The 21,011-nt window shown below is 35.4% G+C and overlaps 1 protein-coding gene across 4 annotated transcripts in view; it reads left to right on the top strand.

The window, feature by feature from the left end:
- The window catches only part of VPS13A (vacuolar protein sorting 13 homolog A), a 275,242-nt gene that overhangs the window by 33,101 nt on the left and 221,130 nt on the right, over positions 1-21,011 (top strand). For all 4 annotated transcript variants that reach the window (XM_037798536.1, XM_037798538.1, XM_037798537.1 and 1 more), the window contains exons 15-17: positions 726-858; positions 3,020-3,137; positions 5,192-5,330. In XM_037798536.1, coding sequence (XP_037654464.1) covers positions 726-858; positions 3,020-3,137; positions 5,192-5,330 — 390 coding nt within the window. The remainder of the gene's footprint in view (positions 1-725; positions 859-3,019; positions 3,138-5,191; positions 5,331-21,011) is intronic.

The raw sequence follows: 21,011 nt of genomic DNA, 5'->3' as shown, positions 1-21,011 counted from the left end.
TCTACTTCATGTGAACTATATAAATTAGAGAAAAAAATTTTTAAAAAATATATGAAGGGATAGATAAAATCTTTTTATACTGCTATGGAATCTCCAGGATGTTTATGTGAAAAAAAGTGTATGTATAGTATGCCAAGAAAGAGTGATACAAATATGACTTGCCTCGTGTTGCATAAATGTTAGAGTTTGGATTAAAATGTGGCCAACCTAATATCTAATCTTGGATTCTTCTACTTTTTATTATCAAGTTTATTTATATATCCTTCATTGTACCACAGAAACATTTTTAAGCTAACTTTGTCTCTTGATCTTGCTTTTAATGAAAAGTCTTCTTAACTGATTTTTTTTCAAATGCAATCACATACCATACAATCATCCAAAGTGTACAGTTGTTCACAGTATCATCCCATAGTTGTGCATTTATCACCACAATCAGTTTTCCTTATCTGATTTTAAGCATTTATTCTCCACATCTGGTTTGGTTTTCCTCTTTTAATATAGGTAAATGGGAAATAGAACTTAATATGTAAAAATTCACTTTTTACCTAATCTTCTCATAATACGTCTCATGGATAAAGACATTTCTAATAGCCTTACAATGTGTGTCAGCTTTTGAGTTTTCCTCTCCTATTAAATTTTTATATTGTATCTGTGAAAGATAAAAACTTCATAATCAAACTTTGAAGTATTTTGGTTACTCTGAATTATTAAAATTAACTTTAAAGGTGATAAGTAAAAGTCGTTCAGAATTACCAGATGTGAAGCCAGGCGAGGCCAATCTTGAAGAGATAATGCGTAGAGCTTATGATTCCTTTGATATTCAGCTTACAAGCATTCAGCTGCTTTACAGCAGAGTTGGTAAGTATGAAATACATTATTTGTTAATTGATTTTGCTGAAGTGACGAATTAGATTTTTAGACATTCTCTGTGAAGATCTTCATCTTAAATACTTTATATTTTTGAATTAGAAGTGATAGTAGGTATTACCTAGACCAATGGTTTTTAACCAGTAGCAGTTTTGCCTCCAGGAGACATTTGTCAATGTCTGGAGAAATTTTTGGCTGTCATAATGGAAGGACATCTAGTGGCATCTAGTGGATGGAGGCCAGGGATGCTGTTAAGCATCCTACAGTGCACGGGACAGCTCTCTACAACCACAACTTATCCAGCCCAAAATGCCAGTACAGTTAAGAAATCCTGGTCTTGATAAGAATTTTCCAAACTTTGGCCAAGGTTGGAAAACATAGGCACGTATTGAAAATGATATTTGTATGATATACTGGGATAAACAGAAGAGGCTGCTCAAGTTCTTGACAGCCTCAGGCCATAGACAGCCTCACAAAGACTGAAGAGTGTCATTATTTTAGGCCCACATTTACTTTGTTTACTATGGTGTACCACATAGACATCTCTATTCCACATCTAGGTTTTGAGATGAGATGAACACAGCCAGAAATTCATTTTGCAAGGGCCATTAAAGTAATTAGTAACCAAGCCCACTTTGTCTAGTTCAGCCTTCTTTCCACTGTACCATACTGCTTTTGAGTAAGTATTAGTGAACATTCGTATAAATCAACAGAGTTTGGGGGATGTCTTAGAGGTCTTGCTCAGTAGGTATATGGTCAAGTAATAATAGTCTGAGCTACTTGATAAAAACAGAATCATTAAGAGTCCAAAGTAGTAGTTGATAGAAATAATAGTTTGTATGTGACTGGAACATTGTGATTTTATTTCTCTTAAATTTGCTTTATTACAGTGAATTTAGTTTCTATTTTTACTATATTCCAGTTAGTATTGAAGGAGCCCAGAAGTATAATGGGTAGCAAATGGAAATTGTTTTTAGAGGAAGTCCATAAATTCTTTTTCAAGAAATTAAATTACTTTATTTTGGTATATTTGAAGCATTTAGTTGCAATTTTTTGAAGTCTGTGAATCATACCTGAATTAATATTTAAGATGTTGAGATACTGTTGAAAGAAATTCCAAAATGTATTTTATAGTTATTTTCTGGGCATTGTGTATTAAATGCTTTCCTTGGAATTTTTTTTAATAAGCATAATTTAATGACTGAATAGGATTTTACATTGTGGTTACTTTATAAAATTTTTTGTCATAGACTCTGATAAATACTGAAACACATGCTTCCATGTAAGTTAGTTTTAAAATCTGTAAAATGGGAGCTGAAGAAAATGTTTAATTTGTTTCAATACTAGTGGAATGTAAAAAGTTGTAACAAAGTTTGTTTTACTGCCTATCTCCAGGAGTCTAATCTTCCCTTCGCTTGGTTTTCTTTGACTGAGGATTTTTTCTGACTCTTAGAATTATTAGGTTCAAATGAGGTAATTTATATGAAAATACATTGTATTTGACAGATCCCATTAATTTTGTTATGTATTTTAAAAGTCTTTTTCTTCTGATTATAAAGGTGTAATACATGCCTATTGTGGAAAATCTGGACAATACAAAAAAAAATGATCATCTTTTATCATACAGCTCAGACATGGGCACTGTTGATATTTCACTCTATATTCTTTCTGTTTTTTTTTTTTTTTTCCTTCAATATCTGTCCTATAAATGTGTCAGATGTGCCTGTGTGGTATTTCTATATGCACACATTTTTGAACTCATTTTTTTACGTCCTTAACATAGTTTTGTAGCCTGATTATTACCAAAGAACTTCACTCTCCCCAACTTCTTCATTGTTTTACAGCCATGTTGACTGGTGTGGTGAATATCAGTGGGTGCATAGTATGTTTGATTAAAGCTATGCCTTGTTTTTTTTTGGCAAGCATTTTCCTATTAAAATACGTCGAGTCTTGTGAAGCAGCAGAACAATGAAAGAGAGTAGAATTTACCTGCTGGTGGTGTGTACCTGAGAATGTGAGTTTAGGATTAGTTACATGTGGAAACGCTGCCCATGTCTTGGAGTTTGTGACTGTGGGGTCTTAATAGTATTTTAGGTCTTGTATGTTTTTCAAATTTTACATGTGATAAACATGAAATGTTTTCTACAATTAGGTGATAATTGGAAAGAGGCACGAAAGCTCAATGTTTCTACACAGCATATTTTGGTACCTATGCACTTCAATGTGGAACTCTCTAAGGCCATGATTGTCACAGATTTAAGGATGCCTAAGTATGTATTGTCTGCTTCGTATGATTGTAGATTTTTTAAAAATAATTTTGTAGCTAAAGAAGTGCCATAATTAGTGGATTCTTATGATGATGTTGTAAGGTGTACCATTCAATTTATGCTCCACTAAGGAGACTGCATAAAATTTGGTCACCAAATGATGGCACTCTCAGTGTAAGAGTAAAAGAGAAATAAATGGTGAAAGGAATAGCAAGTATTGAAGGAGAAAAAGTTCTGCAGGGCACTTGTGTTGCTTTGCTGTGTGGTCCTGAAACAACTCAAGCAAAGAATTTAAGTGCTGTTGGATTGTTAGCACTCCAAGGGGACTGGCAGAAGTAAATACCAATCTTAAGTACTAGACTTCAATCAGATCTCTAGTGATTGTAGTAAATCGTTAATTAAGATTAGATTCAATTTCAGAAATACTAAAATATAAAAAAGAAATTGGTGAAATGAAATTACCTGGTTAGATTAATTTTGGTAGTTCTGTACACTCATGTTGATTGAATTTGTTCAACAAACAGTAACAATGGTTTGCTAAATACTTATTTTGAATTATATATTAAAATTTCTATATGAAATATAATTTTACTGACCCCTAAGTAAGATTCTTAATATGGCTCTTAATCAGTCTCAGTTTAAATCAATCTCTTAATTCTTAGTCATCCTCTCCTTTATTTTGTATTGTAACCTGAGCTGGGTAGCTCTCTGATTCTAGGACTGTAGAAGGAAGAGATCTTAGAAAGGCTATCATCTTACTTTCTTGACTTTTAATTTATGTTGACTTTATCTACTAACAAACACCGTCCAGAGTTCTATGTCTCATTTTCCTACTTCCTTCTTCTAAAAAAATTAAAGTGGATTTTGAGTCTTGAGACAGGGGGAATGCCAGGAATTTGATTTAGAGAGAGAGAAGGAAAGAAAGGCATTCTATATCTTGTTTTTTAATTATGCAGCTTTAAGTATAGTTTGATTTCAGAGACAAGGCTTAGTTTCTTTCGTTTCTCCCAGTTGTCTACCTGCACATTTACTGTTGTCTGATATTTCTTGTAAAAATTTTTCAGTCCTTGATGATATGTATCTTCTATGGTAAACATATGAGTATGAATTGTTGTTTTTTTTTTCCCCCCCCAGCATATTGTAAAGACTGCTGTTTTGGTAGATAAGTATGCTATAATCTAGAAAGTTACAAGGTACCACAAAAAAAGGTGATAATCCTCTGAAGGAAGAAAAGGGTAACTTGTTTTGCTTTGGACTTGCTCTGTCAGTATAAGGTTCGGGAAAATTTAAGTCCTGAGATGCAGGGAATATGTGTACTTCAGCAGGAATTATAGCTGATTAAAAGATCTTGATAGATACATAATGGAATATGAGATTGCAAAGTATTAATCCAGTAAAAGAGTAGGCAGACTTTCTCTATAAAGGGCTAAATAGTAAATGTTTTAGGCTTGAAGGGCATATGGTCTCTGTTAACAGCTACTGAGCTCTTTCTCTTTTTAATTCTATCATGCATCTGTAAGCAAAGGAGACTGCCAAGAAAATTAAAAGATTGCATTAATAAAATGCTCAAATTAATTTTGAATCATGGTTTTAGGAATATGATCTCTTGGTCAAGTTATTTGAGCTTGCTAAGGCTTTGTTTCCTTATCTATAAATAGATAACAAATATGTCTCATAAATCATGAAGACTATGATAATGCATTTATAGTGCATTGCTCAGTACCTATCACACAATACATATTTGGACTTGATAAATATTAGTTGTCAACGAACTCTATTCAGCAAAGTGTAGAGAGAAAATAAATGTAATAATATCAGAAAATAAAGCTCTGGAAAATAATGAGGTTAGCTAATTTAATGAGACTGGTCAATAAGGTAAGATGGATATTGCAGTACAGATTATGGGGTAATTTGGCTAGATTGTACGGATAATTTTTAATGCTTAAAATTACTTTTGATTATATTTGGATAATTTAGGGGTAACAGTCTTCTTTTTAATTAATATACTCAATCAGAATGAAAGTTGCTTAAAAGTGATTCCTGTCTTTTTGAAACAGATTCAAGATTTTTGGAAAGTTACCTCTTGTTTCTTTACGAATTTCGGATAAAAAACTTCACGGGATTGTGGAATTAGTTGAAAGCATTCCAAAATATGAACCTGCTCCTGATATACCTGCTCCTGGTAAATCATTTCAGGTGAAGTTGTTTTCAAAATTAATAAAACATGAATTAAAAAAAGAAATACCACAAATGGTATTTGAAACAACCAGAGAAATTTCATGTACACAATTTACAATTAATTTTGAATGGACATTTTAAAATTACTTTTTAAAAGAGAAATTGATGACGTGATAAAAAGTATAAATGGTACAGAAAGGTATAAAATAATGAATCTACCTCTTCCTCTGTTCTCTAGCTGCCAGTATTTCTCCTTTGGGGTAATATTACCACCAGTGCTTCTCTAGTTTTCAGAAAATGTTTACGGCACATAGTCTTATGTATCTTAAAATTTACATAAATGGGATCATTATACTATTACTCTGAATCTTTATTCTTTTCGTCATCCTCATTGTCTTTGTATACTTTAAAGATTTTTCTGTATCAGCACATACAGGTCTACCTGTTCTTTTTCATGGTGTCTTGTATTGAATTGTGAATTTTACCTAACATATCCCCCTTTAAATGGACATTTATACTGTTACTGGTATTTGCAGTTATAAAAAAAATTCTGTTTTGAATTTTTTGGGCTTGTGTTTGGGTACACTTTTGTGAGTGTTTCCATGAGATAAATTTCTAGAGTGTAATGTTTAGTAAAAAAAAATGTTAATTTTAAATTTAATGAATATTACCAAATTTCCCTCCAACAGTGGATGAATCTTTGTTTCTCTTTATTCTCATTCTCCTTTCTTTTTAACTCTCACTATTCTTGAATATTATGAAACAATAAAATTTTATTCAGTCTATTCAGTGAAAAATTTTTTTCTGTTTTTGATTTACTTTTCCTTATTAGTAAGATTGAATATATTTTCATAGGTTTATTGGCTATATGAATTTTTTTTTTTGGGTAATTGCTGCTCATACCTTTTGTACTTATTCCTATCGGGTTATGTTTTTTTTTTTTTAAATTCAGTGTTATTGAGATATATTCATATACCATACAGTCATCCATGGTGTATGGTGTACAATCAGCTGTTCACAGTACCATCATATACTTGTGCATTCATCACCCCAATCTATTTTTTTAAGTTCAGTTTTATTGAGATATATTCATGTACCATGCAGTCATCCATGGTGTACAATCAGCTGTTCACAGTACCATCATATCGTTGTGCATTCGTCACCCCAGTCTATTTTTGAACATTTTCCTTATACCAGAATCAGAATAAGAATAAAAAATAAAAATAACATGCAAATCATCCCCCCCATCACACCCTATTTTTCATTTAGTTTTTGTCCCCAGTTTTCTACTCATCCATCCACACACTGGATGAAGGGAGTGTGAGCTACAAGGTTTTCACAATCACACTGTCACCTCTTGTAAGCTACATTGTTATACAACCGTCTTCAAGAGTCAAGGCTGCTGGGTTGGAGTTGGGTAGTTTCAGGTATTTCCTTCTAGCTATTCCAAAACATTAAAACCTAAAAAGGGATATCTGCATAGTGCATAAGAATGCCCACCAGAGTGACCTCTCTGCTGCATTTGCAGTCTCTCAGCCAGTGAAACTGTATTTCATTTCACATCCCCCTTTTGGTCAAGAAAATGTTCTCAATCCCACAATGCTGGGCCTGGGCTCATCCCCAGAAGTCATATCCTGTGTTGCCAGGAAGATTTACACCCCTGGGAGTCAGGTCCCATGTAGTGGGGAAGGCAGTGAGTTGACCTGCCAAGTTGGCTTCGCTAGAGAGAGAGGACCACATCTGAGCAACAAAGAGATACTCAGGGGGAGACTCTTAGGCACAATTGTAAGCAGGTTTAGCCTTTCCTTTGCAGTAACAAGCTCTGAAAGGGCAAGCCCCAAGATAGAGGGCTTGGCATACCAAACTGTCAGTCCTCAACGTTTGTGAGAAATCAGCAACAACCCAGGTGATGAAGTCCAATACTTATGCATTTTCCCCCAGCTCCTCGGGGGCCCTGCATGTATGTTTTTATTCTCCACCCCAATTACTTTGGTATGTGTTGCTATTTCACACTAACTTATACAAACTTACCAGATCTCATTTCCTATTCAAAGTTCCATGTAATTATGGTGTTTGAACAAACAGACTGTAAATTGTTTAGAAAATATGGATCCTGTACCAAATAAACATCTCTTCCCTTGAGCTCATACGGAAGTTGAAGTTTTAAAATACAATCAGTATGGTCCTCTACCCTTTGACCCAATTTACCCTAGTCCTAACCAGATCTGCTTCATTCACATCTCTAGTTGAAGTCTGGACTCTTTCAGCTTTAACAGTTGATGTATGCGCTAATACTGACATTTGTGTCTGCCGAGCTCTAGCTCTGAGTTTCTGGTGTCACAGATACCCAAAGTTCCAGAGACCAGTCAGGTTATACATAAAGAGGTCAGCATCTCAGAATTTGGAGATAGCCTTTACAATTCAGGAATAGATGTGACTGCTGTAAGAGCTTACAATCTAGGGAACATTACAATAAGTGTTCCCCTGATAAGCTGTGCTCGAAGATTCAATTCTGAGTTTACGCACTGTAGTTAGTCCATAGTGGTGAGGCATCATAATGTTTGTCTTTATTTCTGGTGTACTTCGCTCAAAATGGTGTCAACAAGATCCATTCACCTCCTTGCGTGTTTCACAGCTTAATTTCTTCTCACAGTTGCTCAATATTCCATTGTATGCATATACCACAGTTTACCATTCTGTTCCTCAGTCGATGTACCCTTAGACCACCTCCACCTGTTGCAAATCATGAATACTGCCTCCATAAACACCAGTGTGCAAATGTCCATTCATGTCTCTGTTCTCAGATCCTCCAAGTATATACCCCATAATAAGGTTGCATGATACTTAGCTTCCACATACTTAGCTTCTTGTGGAACCATCACTCTGTCCTCCCGGTAGGCTATACCATTCTGCCTCCTCACCAGCAGTAAATAGGTATACCCTTTCTCCATGTTTTCTCCAGCACTTTTATCCCTATTTATATTTTTACCTACAAGTTTTTAGAGATATATTCACATACCATACAATCATCCACAGTGTACAATCATCATATAGTTGTGCATTTATCACCACAGTCAGCACTTGAACATATTGATTACTATGAAAGAAGATTTTTAAAATGAATAATAAAAAATGCAATACAATATAATAGTAAGGTAAGACACCACCGCCACTACCAGGAAACCCATATCCCTCCCTTATATCCTCCTCTCCTACAGATTTACCTTTGGTATATTGCCTTTGCTACATTCAATGGAACCATATTACAATGTTACTGTTGACCATTGACTCCAGTTTGCTGTGATTGTGCTTTTTCCCCAATAACATCTCTTTTTCAACACTTTGCATGGTTGACAATCATTTGTTCTCCCACATGTAAAAACATATGATATCTGTACATTTAGTCACAATCAAAAACTCCAGTTTTTGCCAAGTTATGCAGTCAGTCTTTGTCATCTGTCTTTACCTCTGGTGTCATGCATGCCCCCAACCCTCCTCTTACAACTTTACTCACAGACATCTTTGTTCAGTGTAGTTACAATATTGTGCTACCATCACACAGTATTATGTCATCTATTTTTGGATCTATACAATCAATCTTTCTGAACATTCTGTTGTCCTTTAGCAGCAAATGCCTGATCTCTACCCTCTTTCTACCCCGACAGCCTGTGTTATCAGCTTTTAATTCTCAAAGTTTGCTTGTTACCTTGATTCATATTAGTGAGACCATACAGTATTTTTCCTTTTGTTTCTTACTAACTTCGTTCAACATAACGTTCTCAAGGTTGATCCATGTTAGTATATGTTCCATGACTTCTGTCTTAAAGCTGCGTAATATTCCATCATATGTATATACCACAGTTTGTCCACTCATCCATTGATGGACATTTGGGCTGTTTCCATCTCTTGGCAATCGTGAATAATGCTGCTTTAAACATCGGTTTACAAATGTCCATTTAGTTCCTTTGAGTATACACTTAGTAATGGAAGTTGGGTCATATGGCATATCTATACTTAGCTTCCTGGGGAACCGCCACACTGCCTTGCAGAGTGGTTGTGCCGTTCTACAATGAATGAGTGTGCCTCTTTCTCCACATCCTTTCCAGCACTTGAAATTTTCTGTTTTTGGATAATGGCTATTCTGGTATGTGTGAGATGATATCTCACTATGGTTTTGATTTGTATTTCCCTAATAGCCAATGAAGTTGAGCATTTTTTTCATATGTTTTTGAGCCATTTGTATTTCCTCTTCAGGAAAGTGTCTGTCCATGTCTTTTGCCCATAGTTTAATTGGGTTGTTTGTCTTTCTGTTGTTGAGTTGTAGGATCCTTTTATGTATTTGGGATATTAAACCCTTATCTGGTATGTGGTTTCCAAATATTGTCTCCCATTGTGTAGACTGCCTTTCTACTTTTCTGACAGAGTCCTTTGATGTATGAAAGTGTTTAATTTTGAGGAGCTCTCTTTCATCTATTTCTTCTTTGGTTGCTTGTGCTTTGGGTGTAAGGTCTGGGAAACCACCTCCTATCACAAGATCTTTAAGATATTGCCCTACATTTTCTTCTAAGAGTCTTATGGTCTTATCGCTAATGTTCAGGTCTTTGATCCATTTTGAGTTAATTTTTGTATAAGATGTGAGATAGGGTCCTCCCTTATTCTTTTGGAAATGGATATCCAGTTCTCCAAACACATTTATTGAAGAAGCTACTCTGTCCCAGTTGCTTTGGCTTGACTGTCTTATCAAATGTCGGTTGCCATAGATGTGAGGGTCTATTTGTGAACACTCAATTTGATTCCTTTGGTAGGTATATCTATCCTTATGCCAGTACCATGCTGTTTTGACCACTGTAGCTTTGTAATGTTTCTAAGTCAGGTAGTATGAGACCTCCCACTTTGTTCCTCTTCCTCAAGATATTTTCGGCTATTCAGGGCACCTTGCCCTTTGAAATAAATTTGGTTATTGTTTTTTTCTATTTCTGCAAAGTAAGTTGTTGGGATTTTAATTGGTATTGTGTTGAATCTGTAAATCTGTTCAGGTAGAATTGACATCTTAACCGTATTTAGTCTTCCAATACATGAACACGGTATGTTCTTCCAGTTTTTTAGGTCCTGTTTGATTTCTTTTAGCAGTTTCTGGTAGTTTTCTGGGTATAGTCTTTTGTGGCCTTGGTTAAGTTTATTCCTAAATATGTGATTCTTTTGGTTGCTATTGTAAATGGATTTTTTTCTTGATTTCTTCCTCTTGTTGCACATTACTTGTGTATAGGAACACTACAGATTTTTGTGTGTTGATTTTGTAGCCTCCCATTTTGCTGTATTTATTGATTTGTTCTAGTAGCTTTGCTGTAGATTTTTCTGGATGTTCTACATACAGAATCATGTCTTCTGCAAAGAATGTAAGATTTACTTCTTCCTCACCAATTTGGATGCCTTTTATATCTTTTTCTTGCCTAATTGCTCTAGCTAGAACTTCGAACACAATGTTGAGTAACAGTGGTGACAGTGGGCATTCCTGTCTTGTTCCTGATCTTAGAGGGAAAGCTTTCTAACACCATTGAGTATGATGTTAGCTGTGGGTTTTTCATATATTGCCTTTATCATATTGAGGAAGTTCCTTTCTATTCCTATCCTTTGAAGTGTTTTCATCAAGAAAGGATGTTGAATGTTGTCAAATGCCTTTTCTGCATCGATTAAGATGATCATGTGGTTCTTCCGCTTTGATTTATTGATGTGGTGTATAACTTTTAACTGTTTTTCTTGTGTTGAACCAGTCTTGCATACTTGGAATGAATCCTACCTGGTCGTGGTGTATAATTCTTTTAATATGCTGCTGGCTTTGATTTGCAACTATTTTGTTGAGGATTTGTGCATCTATATTCATTAAAGAGATTGGTCTATGGTTTTCTTTTTTTTTAATATCTTTGTCTGACTTTGTTATTAGGGCAATGTTGGCTTCATAGAATGAGTTAGGTAGCTTTCCCTCCTCTTCAATTTTCTGAAGAGGTTGAGCAGGATTGGTATTAATTCTTTATTGAATGTTTGGTGGAATTCACATACGAAGCCATCTGGTCCTGGGCTTTTCATTTTTGGGAGCTTTTTGATGACTGACTCAATCTCTTTACTTGTGATTGGTTTTTTGAGGTCATCTATTTTTCTTGAGTCACTGTTGGTTGGTTGTTTCTAGGAAGTTGTCCATTTCATCTAGGTTGTCTAGTTTTTTAGCATATAGTTGCTTGTAGTATCTTCTCATTATCTACTTTATTTCTACAGGGTCAGTAGTTATGTCTCCTTTCCCATTTCTTATTGTATTTATTTTAATCCACTCTTTTCTTTTTGTTAGCCTAACTAGGGTCCATCAATTTTGTTGATTGTCTCAAAGAACCAGCTTCTGGTTTTGTTGATTCTCTCTATTGTTCTCCTGTTCTCAATTTCATTTATTTCTGCTCTAATCTTTGTCATTTCTTTCCTTCTGTTTGCTTTGGGGTTAGTTTGCTGTTTTTTCTCTAGTTCCTGGCGAACAGTTAATTCCATGATTTTTGCTGTCTCTTCTCTTTTAATACAGGCATTTAGGGCAATAAATTTTGTCTCAGCACTGCCTTTGCTGCATCCTGTATGTTTCATTATGTTGTGTTTTCATTGTCATTTGCCTCGAGGTATTTACTAATTTCTCTTGTAATTTCCTCCTTTGCCCACTGGTTTTTTAAGAGTGTGTTATTTAGCTTCCATATATTTGTGAATTTCACAACCTTCTGCCTGTTATTTATTTCCAACTTTATTCCGTTATGATCCGAGAAAGTGTTTTTCATGATGTCAATATTTTTAAATTTGTTGAGATTTGCTTTGTGACCCAACGTGGTGTATCCTAGAGAATGCTCCATTAGCACTTGAGAAAAATATGCGTCCTGCTGTTGTGGGGTCTAGTGTTCTGTAAATATCTGTCAAGTCTAGTTCATTTATTGTACTGTTTAATATCTGTTTTCTTATTGATCTTCAGTCTAGATGTTCTGTCTATTGATGAGAGCAGTGTACTGAAGTCTCCAACTATTATTGTAGAGGTATCTACTTCTCCTTTCAGTGTTCTCAGTATTTGCCTCATGTGTATTAGTGCATTCTGGCTTGGTGCATAAATATTTATGATCGTTATGTTTTCTTGATGAATTTACCTTTTATTAATATATAGTGTCCTTCTTTGTCCCTTTTAATTGTTTTGCTTTTGAAGTCTAATTCGTCTGATACTAATATAGCTACTCTTCCTTTTTTTTTGGTTGTTTGCTTGAAATTTCTTTTTCCAGTCTTTCACTTTCAGCCTATTTTTCTCCTTGTGTCTAAAGTGTGTTTCTTGTAGACAACATATAGATGGGTCCTGTTTTGTAATCCATTCTGCCAGTTTATGTTTTTTTATTGGGGAGTTCAATCCATTAACATTTAGTGTTATCACTGTAAGAGCAGTACCTTCTTCTACCATTTTGTCTTTTGGATTTTATGTGTCATGCCTAATTTTTTCTCTCTCTCTCCTTTTACCCTTCTGGTTAGTCTTCATTTCTACATTTTTCTCCAAACCTCTCTCTCCTGTCTTTTCTTATCAGATTGTATCACGCCCTTTAGTATTTTTTGTAATGCTGGTCTTTTATTCATAGACTCTCTCTGTGTCTGTTTGCCTGAAAATATTTTAATCTCTCCCTCATTTTGAAGGACAGTTTTGCTGGATATAGTATTCTTGGTTGGAAAATTTTGTCTTTCAGTACATTAAATATATCATACCACTGTCTTCTCGCTCCATTGTTTCTGTGGAAAAATCTGTCCATAGTCTTATAGAGCTTACCTTGTATGTGATGGATTGCTTTTCTCTTGCTGCTTTCAGAATTCTCTCTTTGTCTTTGACATTGGACGATCTGATCAATAAGTGCCTTGAAGTATATCTATCGGGATCTGTTCTGTTTGGGGTATGCTTTACTTCTTGAATCTTTAATTTCCTGTCTTTCTTAAGAGTTGGGAAATTTTCAATGAATATTTCTTGTTATTCTTTCTGCCCCTTTTCCCTTCTCTTCTCCTTCTGGGATACCCACAACACGTGTATTCATGTGCCTCATGTTGTCATTCAGCTCCCTAAGATTCTGCTCTTATTTTTCCATTCTTTTTAGTATCTGTTCTTTTGTGTGTATGAATTCAAATGTCTTGTCTTCTAGTTCACTGATCCTTTCTTCTGCCTGTTCAAATCTACTTTTGTATCCTTCCATTGTGTTTTTCAGCTCTTCTATTATGCCTTTCATTCCCATAAGTTCTGCCATTTGTTTCTTCTAACTTACAGATTCTTCTTTATGGTCATCCAGTGTCTTCTTTATATCCTTCATCTCTTGCTGTATCATCCCTCAGTGCATTGAATTGATTTTGGAGATTTGTTTGAACATCTTTAATTAGTTGTCTCTACTCCTGTATCTCAGTTAAACTATTAGTTTGTTCCTTTGGCTTGTCCATATTTTTGTGTTTCCTAGTATGGCTCATTATCTTAAGCTGTCTAGGCATCTGATTTTCTTGATTAGTTTATTCTGGAGCCCCTTTTCACTCTTTTACCTAGGGTTTTCTTGTTGGTTGGCTTTGTTCTCTATCCTTTGGTGTTCAGTTCAACTTCTTGTAGACCTCTAACTTAGGTTCTATTTAGTTAATCAGAATTTTTTTACCTCTTGTTTTTCTGTTTCCTGCTCTGCCTCAATGTAGCCTTTTTGTGAGTTTCTCTGCAGGTATGGTCAACCTCAGTCAGGTTTTCCCAGTTCAGAGAGGCCCAGGTCTCAGGAGGAGGATATGGAGTTTCCCTGAGAATGAGACCCTCCTGTGAGGCCTTTAGATTCTGTGCTTTTCCTATTCTGTCCAGCAGGTGGTGCTTGCCAGTGTACAATTCCCCCACAGTGTTAAGAGGTGTGATGCCTTTAGTTCTCCTGCTGACTCTGTCCCTGTTGGGGGCATGGCTGACTGAAGCTGGTTTCTGATTTCTAGCCCCTGGGGTCTGAGTTCTTTGAAAGAGGGCTGCCAGTTGCACTGGATCACACTCCTCTTTCCTTGGGGGAAGTTATTCCCTTTTGGGAATTGTCTCCCCAATCAGGTCCATTGTTTTGTCTGTCATACCTGTCTCAGCTCTCAGTTGCGTGGGTCTGGAGGCGAGTTGCAAATATCTGGGGCTTTCTGTAAAGAGCCACTTAGAATAATTATTAAAAAAAAAAAAGAAAAATAAACAAAAAATTCCTTTTTAAGGCCTTTCCCCAGCCCCTAAGCTTTTCTAGCATCAATTTAGGGTATTTAAAGGTATGGACTTTAGGCTATTATCTGGATAGTTACTCTCCAATAGCTTTAAATCTGCCCTTGCCAGGGGGCTATTGAAGTGTAAAAAGATAAGGAGTCAGAGAGCAAGAAAAGAAAAAGGACAAAATGTAGAAAGAAAAAAAAAAAACAAGCAGTTTTGGAGCCATGGAATGGGTGCCCGCTTCTATGTGACCCCCCTTTCCTGGAGCCTAGCCCTTCTCCAGAACCCTGAACAACCGCAACTCTACAAGTTAATCAGTTTGTTAATTAATTCTGCAGTTGGGGCTGGGTTGAGTTCCCCATCTTGCTCCTCCCAGTAAATTGATTTTTTTCCTTCAGGGAGCAGCTGTAAGACAGTCTGCGGGGTCTGGACAGGGAGGGGCGCTAGACCCCTGACTGTAGAACCTTACAGGTCTCACTGCGATCTCAGCCTTTCCACCTGTTACAGACTAGTGTACAATGTGTGACTGGTCACTGGAGACCCTGAAAATGCTGTTTCATACAGTTCCTGGCTAATTACCAGCTGCCCTAGAGGAGTGATGAAATTCCACACCTCACTACTCCGCCATCTTGCCTTGCCCCCGGGTTATTGTTTTTAAGGGAAACTAATTAAAGATATTTCTTCTGTCATTTACAAATGCTTTTTTTCCAATTTGGTGTTTGTTTTTTATTTGACTTATATATTTCTGTCACACAAAAGAATCAGCTTTTTACGTGGTAAAAGTTACCAGGTTTTTCCTTCATGATTTTGAGGTTTGTATCCTAGGTCTGTCCTCTTTCCAAGACAATTTAAAAAACAAAACCAAATCCACTGGATTTCTCTGGTATTTTTTTCTGATTCCTTTTTTTTCAAGCTTAATTTTTTTTTTTTTTTTCCTTTTCAAATTTCAGATTTATAGAAAATTTGCTAAACTGAGATATGGAGCTTTTCCCCCAGACTACTTGAGAGTAGTCATTACCCCTGAACATTTTAGTGTCTTGCAGTATTTTCTACCAGACTGTAGTTGATCTTTTTACTTTAACAGTGTCTTTTGAAAAGCAAAAGTTTTACATTTTAATGAAATACAGTTGCAGTTTATCAGTGGTTTCTGTTATGAATGGAGCTTTTTGTGTCATATCTAAGACATCTTTGCCTAACTCATGTTCAAAAAGATATTCTCTGTTTTTATTCTAGAAGTTCTTTAATTTAAAGTTTTATATTTAGGTCTTTTATCTACTGTGTGTGTATGTGTTTAAATTCGGTACATGAATGGGTCCTGAGGCTATTTTACTTGCATATGGATTCCTAATTTTTTTCAGTACCATTTGTTGAAAACACTATCCTTTAGCCATTGAATTAACCATATGTTTGTAGATCTGTTTCTGATTATGTTCTTTTCCAAGGAACTGTGTGTCTTTGCTTTAACCAATACCATAATGTCTTAATTACAATAGCTTCATGATAAGTCTTAAAATCAAGTAGGGTGAGTTCTCCAACTTTTTGTTTTTCCAAAATTATTTTGACTAGTTCCTTTGCCTACTCATATAAATTTTAGAATCAGATTGCCAATTTCTACAAAAATTTCCACTGCATTTTTGTTAGTGATTGTGTTGTATAATTGAAGTAGGGAGAAATGATATTTAACAATATGATACTTCCAATCTATGAACATGTTTTATCTCTCTATTTAGATCTTTTAAAATACTTTCATAGTGTTTTTTTTTTTAGTTCAAGCTCTACCCCTTGTTTTTTTTTTTTTATTCAGATATATTTACATACCACGCAGTCATACAAAACAAATCGTACATTTGGTTGTTCACAGTACCGTTACGTAGTTGTACATTCATTACCAAAATCAATCCCCGACACCCTCATTACCTCACACACAAAAATAACCAGAATAATGATTAAAGTGAAAAGGAGCAACGAAAGTAAAAAAGAACACTGGGCGCCCTTGTCTGTTTGTTTGTTTGTTTCCTTCCCCCACCTTTCCACTTACCCATCCACAAACTAGACAAACGGGAGTGTGATCCCTATGCCCCCCCCCAATCTCACTGCCCCCCCTCATAAGCCACATTTTTATACAATTGTCTTCAAGATTCATGGGTTCTGGGTTGTAGTTTGATAGTTTCAGGTATCCACCACCAGCTACCCCAATTCATTAGAACCTAAAAAGGGTTGTCTATATTGTGCGTAAGAGTGCCCACCAGAGTGACCTCTCGGCTCCTTTTGGAATCTCTCTGCCACTGAAGCTTATTTCATTTCCTTTCATATCCCCCTTTTGGTCAAGAAGATGTTCTCCATCCCATGATACCGGGTCTACATTCATCCCCGGGAGTCATATTCCACGTTGTCAGGGAGATTCACTCCCCTGGGTGTCTGATCCCACGTAGGGAGGAGGGCAGTCATTTCACCTTTCATGTTGGCTTAGCTAGAGAGAGAGGACCACATTCATAGTGTTTTGTAGTTTTAAACATACATCTGAACTTTTTGTTAGGTTTATACCTATGTTTTTCTTTTTCTAGATGTAATTATAAGTGCTACTGTTCTGTAATATGAATTTCCAGTTGTTCATTGTCAATATATAGAAATAAAATTCATTTTGTATATTAATCCCTTATCCTGAGACCTTGCTAAACTCACTTATTGGTTTTAGTAGCTTTTTGTAGATTTGGGATTTTCTACATAAATGTCATCTGCAAGTAGAAACCATTAATTTCTTCATTTCCTCTATATCTTTTCTTTCTTTTCTTGCCTTATTGCAGGGACTAGTAAGCCTCCTTTTTTTTGTTCCTGATCTTGGGAAAATATTTAGTCTTTCTTTATTAAGTATGGTATTGACTGTAAGTTTTTCCTAGGTGGAAGAGGTTGCCTTTCCCAGGGGGAGAAGGTTCCTGTCTACTCCTAGTTGGCTTGAGAGTTTTGTGTCATGAATAGATGTTGTTGAATTTTGTCTAATGCTTTTTCTGCATTCACTGAGGTGATATTTTTTTTCATTATTTTGATGATAAGGTGAATTATAGTGATTAAGTTTGCATTTTGAATTGGCCTTGTATTCCCAATACAAACCTCGCTTGCTTATGATATATTATCCTTTTTACATATTGTATTTGTAGAGGTTTTTGTATTTATGTTTGTGAGGATTATGTTTGTGAGGGATATTGGTTCGTGCTTTTATTTTCTTGTAATGTTTTTACGCTTTTGATATCAGGGTAATGCTACCATCATAAAATAAGTTGGGAGACGTTCCCTCCTCGTCTGTTTTTTTGACAAATTTTTTAGAATTGATGTTTTATCTATCTTACATGATTCATAGAATTTCCTGTTGAAGCCATCTATGCCTGGAATTTTCTTTCTTAGAAGGTTCTTGAACTGAATTTAATTTACAGAGGAATGTTCAGCATATTAGTTTCTTTTTGCATGAGGTTTAGAAGATTTTGTCTGTCAAGGAATTTCTTCATTTCATCCAGGGTATTCAATACATGAGGATAAAATTATTCCTTATATCCCCTTATTATCCTTTCAAAGGTTTTAGGATCTGTGGTGATCCTTTTAAAGGTTTTAGGATCTGTAGTGATGTTCTATTTTTCATTCATGATCTTGTTAATTTTTGACTTGTTTTTCTGTCAGTTTGACTAGAAAAAGATTTATTAATCTTTTCAAGGAACCAGTTTTGATTCCTTTCATTTTTTTGTTTTGTTGCTTTCAACTTCAGTGGTTTTTACTCTCTTATATGTTACATAGAAAATGTAAAAGCCAGTCTTATATCACAAGCAATTTAAAAAAACAGGCAGCTGGCTGGATTTGCTCTGCGACTATAATTTCCTGACCTGGCCTATAATGTGTACTTTCTTCCTGAATGTTCCCTGTGCACTTGAAAAGGATGTATATTTTGCTGCTGTTGTCGAGTGAAGTATTCTATAAATATCAATTAGTACAATTAGGTTGATAGTGTTGTTGAGGTCTTCCGTACCTTTACTGGTTTTCTGCTTATGGACTTCTCAGTTACTAAAAGTAGTCTCCAGTTATAATTGTGCATTCGTCTATTACTCATCTCATTTCTGTCATTTATTTTTTTGCTTTGTGAACTTTGAACCTTTTTTTTGGAGTGGGTACATATTTAGGATTGTTGTACTGCTTTGGTGCTCATGTCATTATGTACTATCACTCATTTTCTGTAATATTCCTTTTTCTGGAGTCTACATTTTCTCATAATAATATAGCCATTCCAGCTTTCTTTCTGTTTTTTCTTCAGAATATATTTTAACTGTTTAATCTTATCTTTGAGGTGAAATGCATATAACAAAATTAACCGTTTGTAAGTGTTCAATTCATTGGAATTTATTACATCCAAAATGTTTTGCAAGTACCACCTCTAATTCCAAAATATTAACCCCCACCTCCACTCCCCACCCCCCCAAAAAAGAAAACCTCTTACCCACTAGCAGTCATTCACTATTTTTCCCTCCCCTTCAGCTTCTGTCAACCTTTATTATGCTTTCTGTCTATATGGATTTTTCTTCTGGGTATATCATGTCAATAGAATCATAAAACGTGACCTTTTGTGTCTGACTTCTTTCATTTAGAATATTTTTGAGGTTCTTCTGTGTAACAGCAGGCATCAGTACTTCCTTCGTTTTTGTGGCTGAGTAATATTCCATTGTATGTATATACTACATTTTGTTAATCTCTTAATCTGTTGATTGTTGTTTGGATTGTTTCCGTCTTTTGGGTATTGTAAATAGTGCTATGAACATTCATACTGAAGTGCTTGTTTGGGTACCTCTTTTCAGTTCTTTTGGGTGTATTCGTAAGTATAATTGCTGGGTAATATGGTAATTCTGTGTTTGTCTTTTTGATGAACTATCAAATTGTTTTTCATAGTGGCTGTACTATATTACATTCCCACCAACAATGTTCAATGGTTCCAGTTTCTCAGCATCTTAGCACTTATTTTCATGTTTTTCTCAACCTCTGCCTCCGGGATAGCCATCTTAGTGGGTCTGAAGTGGTGTGTCATTGTGGTTTTGATTTGTATTTCTTAATGACTAATGATGCTGAACATTTTTTCATTTGCTTATTGGCCATATGTATATCATCTTTGGAGAAATGTCTATCCAAATCCTTTATTTTGTAACTGGGTTGTCTTTTTGTTGTTGTATTGTAAGACTCCTTTATATATTTTGGATACCAGCCTCTTATCAGATATATGATTAGCAGTATTTTCTCCCATTCTGTATCCTGTCTTCACTTTCTTAAAAATGCCCTTTGATTGAAAAAAGTTTTTAAATTTGGGTGAAGTACAGTTTACTTTTTTATTGTTTTTGCTTGTGCCTTTGGTACCATATTTAAGAATCCAAAGCCAAAACCCAGATTATGAAGATTTATCCCTATGTTTTATTCTCAGGATTTTGTAGTTTTTGGCTATTAAATATAGGTTGTTGATCCATTTTGAATTAATTTTTGCTTGAGGTGTGAGGTGGAAACATCTATTGCGTTTAGATGCTGTTCCGGTTTGCTAATGCTGCCAGTTTGCAAAACACCAGAAATGGATTGGCTTTTATAAAGGGGGTTTATTTGGTTACAAAGTTACAGTCTTAAGGCCATAAAGCGTTAAAGGTAAGGCATCAACAATAGGGTACCGTCACTGAAGGATGGCCATTGGCATCCAGAAAACCTCTTTTAGCTTGAAAACCTCTGTTAGCTCGAAGGCACGTGGATGGCGTCCGCTTGCTTCCAGGTTGCCTTTCAAAATGGCATTCTCCAAAATGTTGCTCTTGGGGCATTTGTCCTCTTAGCTGCAGCTACTTTTCAAAATGTCGCTCTCAGTTGCTTCCCAATATGTCCTTCACAGCTGCACTGAGTTCCTTCTGTTTGTCAGATGGTTTATATGGCTCCAGTGATTTAATTCAGACCTACCCTGAATGGGTGGAGTAACATCTCCATGGAAATTATCCAGTCAAAGTCATCACCCACAGTTGGGTGGGTCATATTTCCATGGAAACAGCCAATCAAAAGGTTGCATCCTAATCAAAAAGATTAATCAGTCTGCCCCCACAAGATTGCATCAAAGATAATGGCATTTTAGGGGCCATAATACATCCAAACCAGCATGGATACCGAGTTCTCAAAACACCATTTGTTGAAAAGACTATTCTTTCCTCCACTGAATGATGTTAGCAGCCTTTTGAAAGTCAGGTAGCCAGAGATATATGGATTTATATCTGGACTTTGAATTCCATATCATTGGTGTGTAAGTTTATTCTTATAGCCAGTATCACACTGTTTTGATTATTATTGTAACTCTGTAGTAAGTTTTGAAATAAGGAAATACAAGTCCTTCAACTTTGTTCTTTTTCAGTATTGTTTTGGTTATTTGGAACCTCTTGCAATTCCATATCAATTTGAGGATTGGCTTTTCCATT

Source organism: Choloepus didactylus, chromosome 10 (genome assembly GCF_015220235.1).
Source record: "Choloepus didactylus isolate mChoDid1 chromosome 10, mChoDid1.pri, whole genome shotgun sequence".
In the NCBI taxonomy this organism is placed as follows: Eukaryota; Metazoa; Chordata; class Mammalia; order Pilosa; family Megalonychidae; genus Choloepus; species Choloepus didactylus.
The sequence above is the reverse complement of the archived record's forward strand: the minus strand, read 5'-3'. Positions and strand labels throughout refer to the sequence as shown.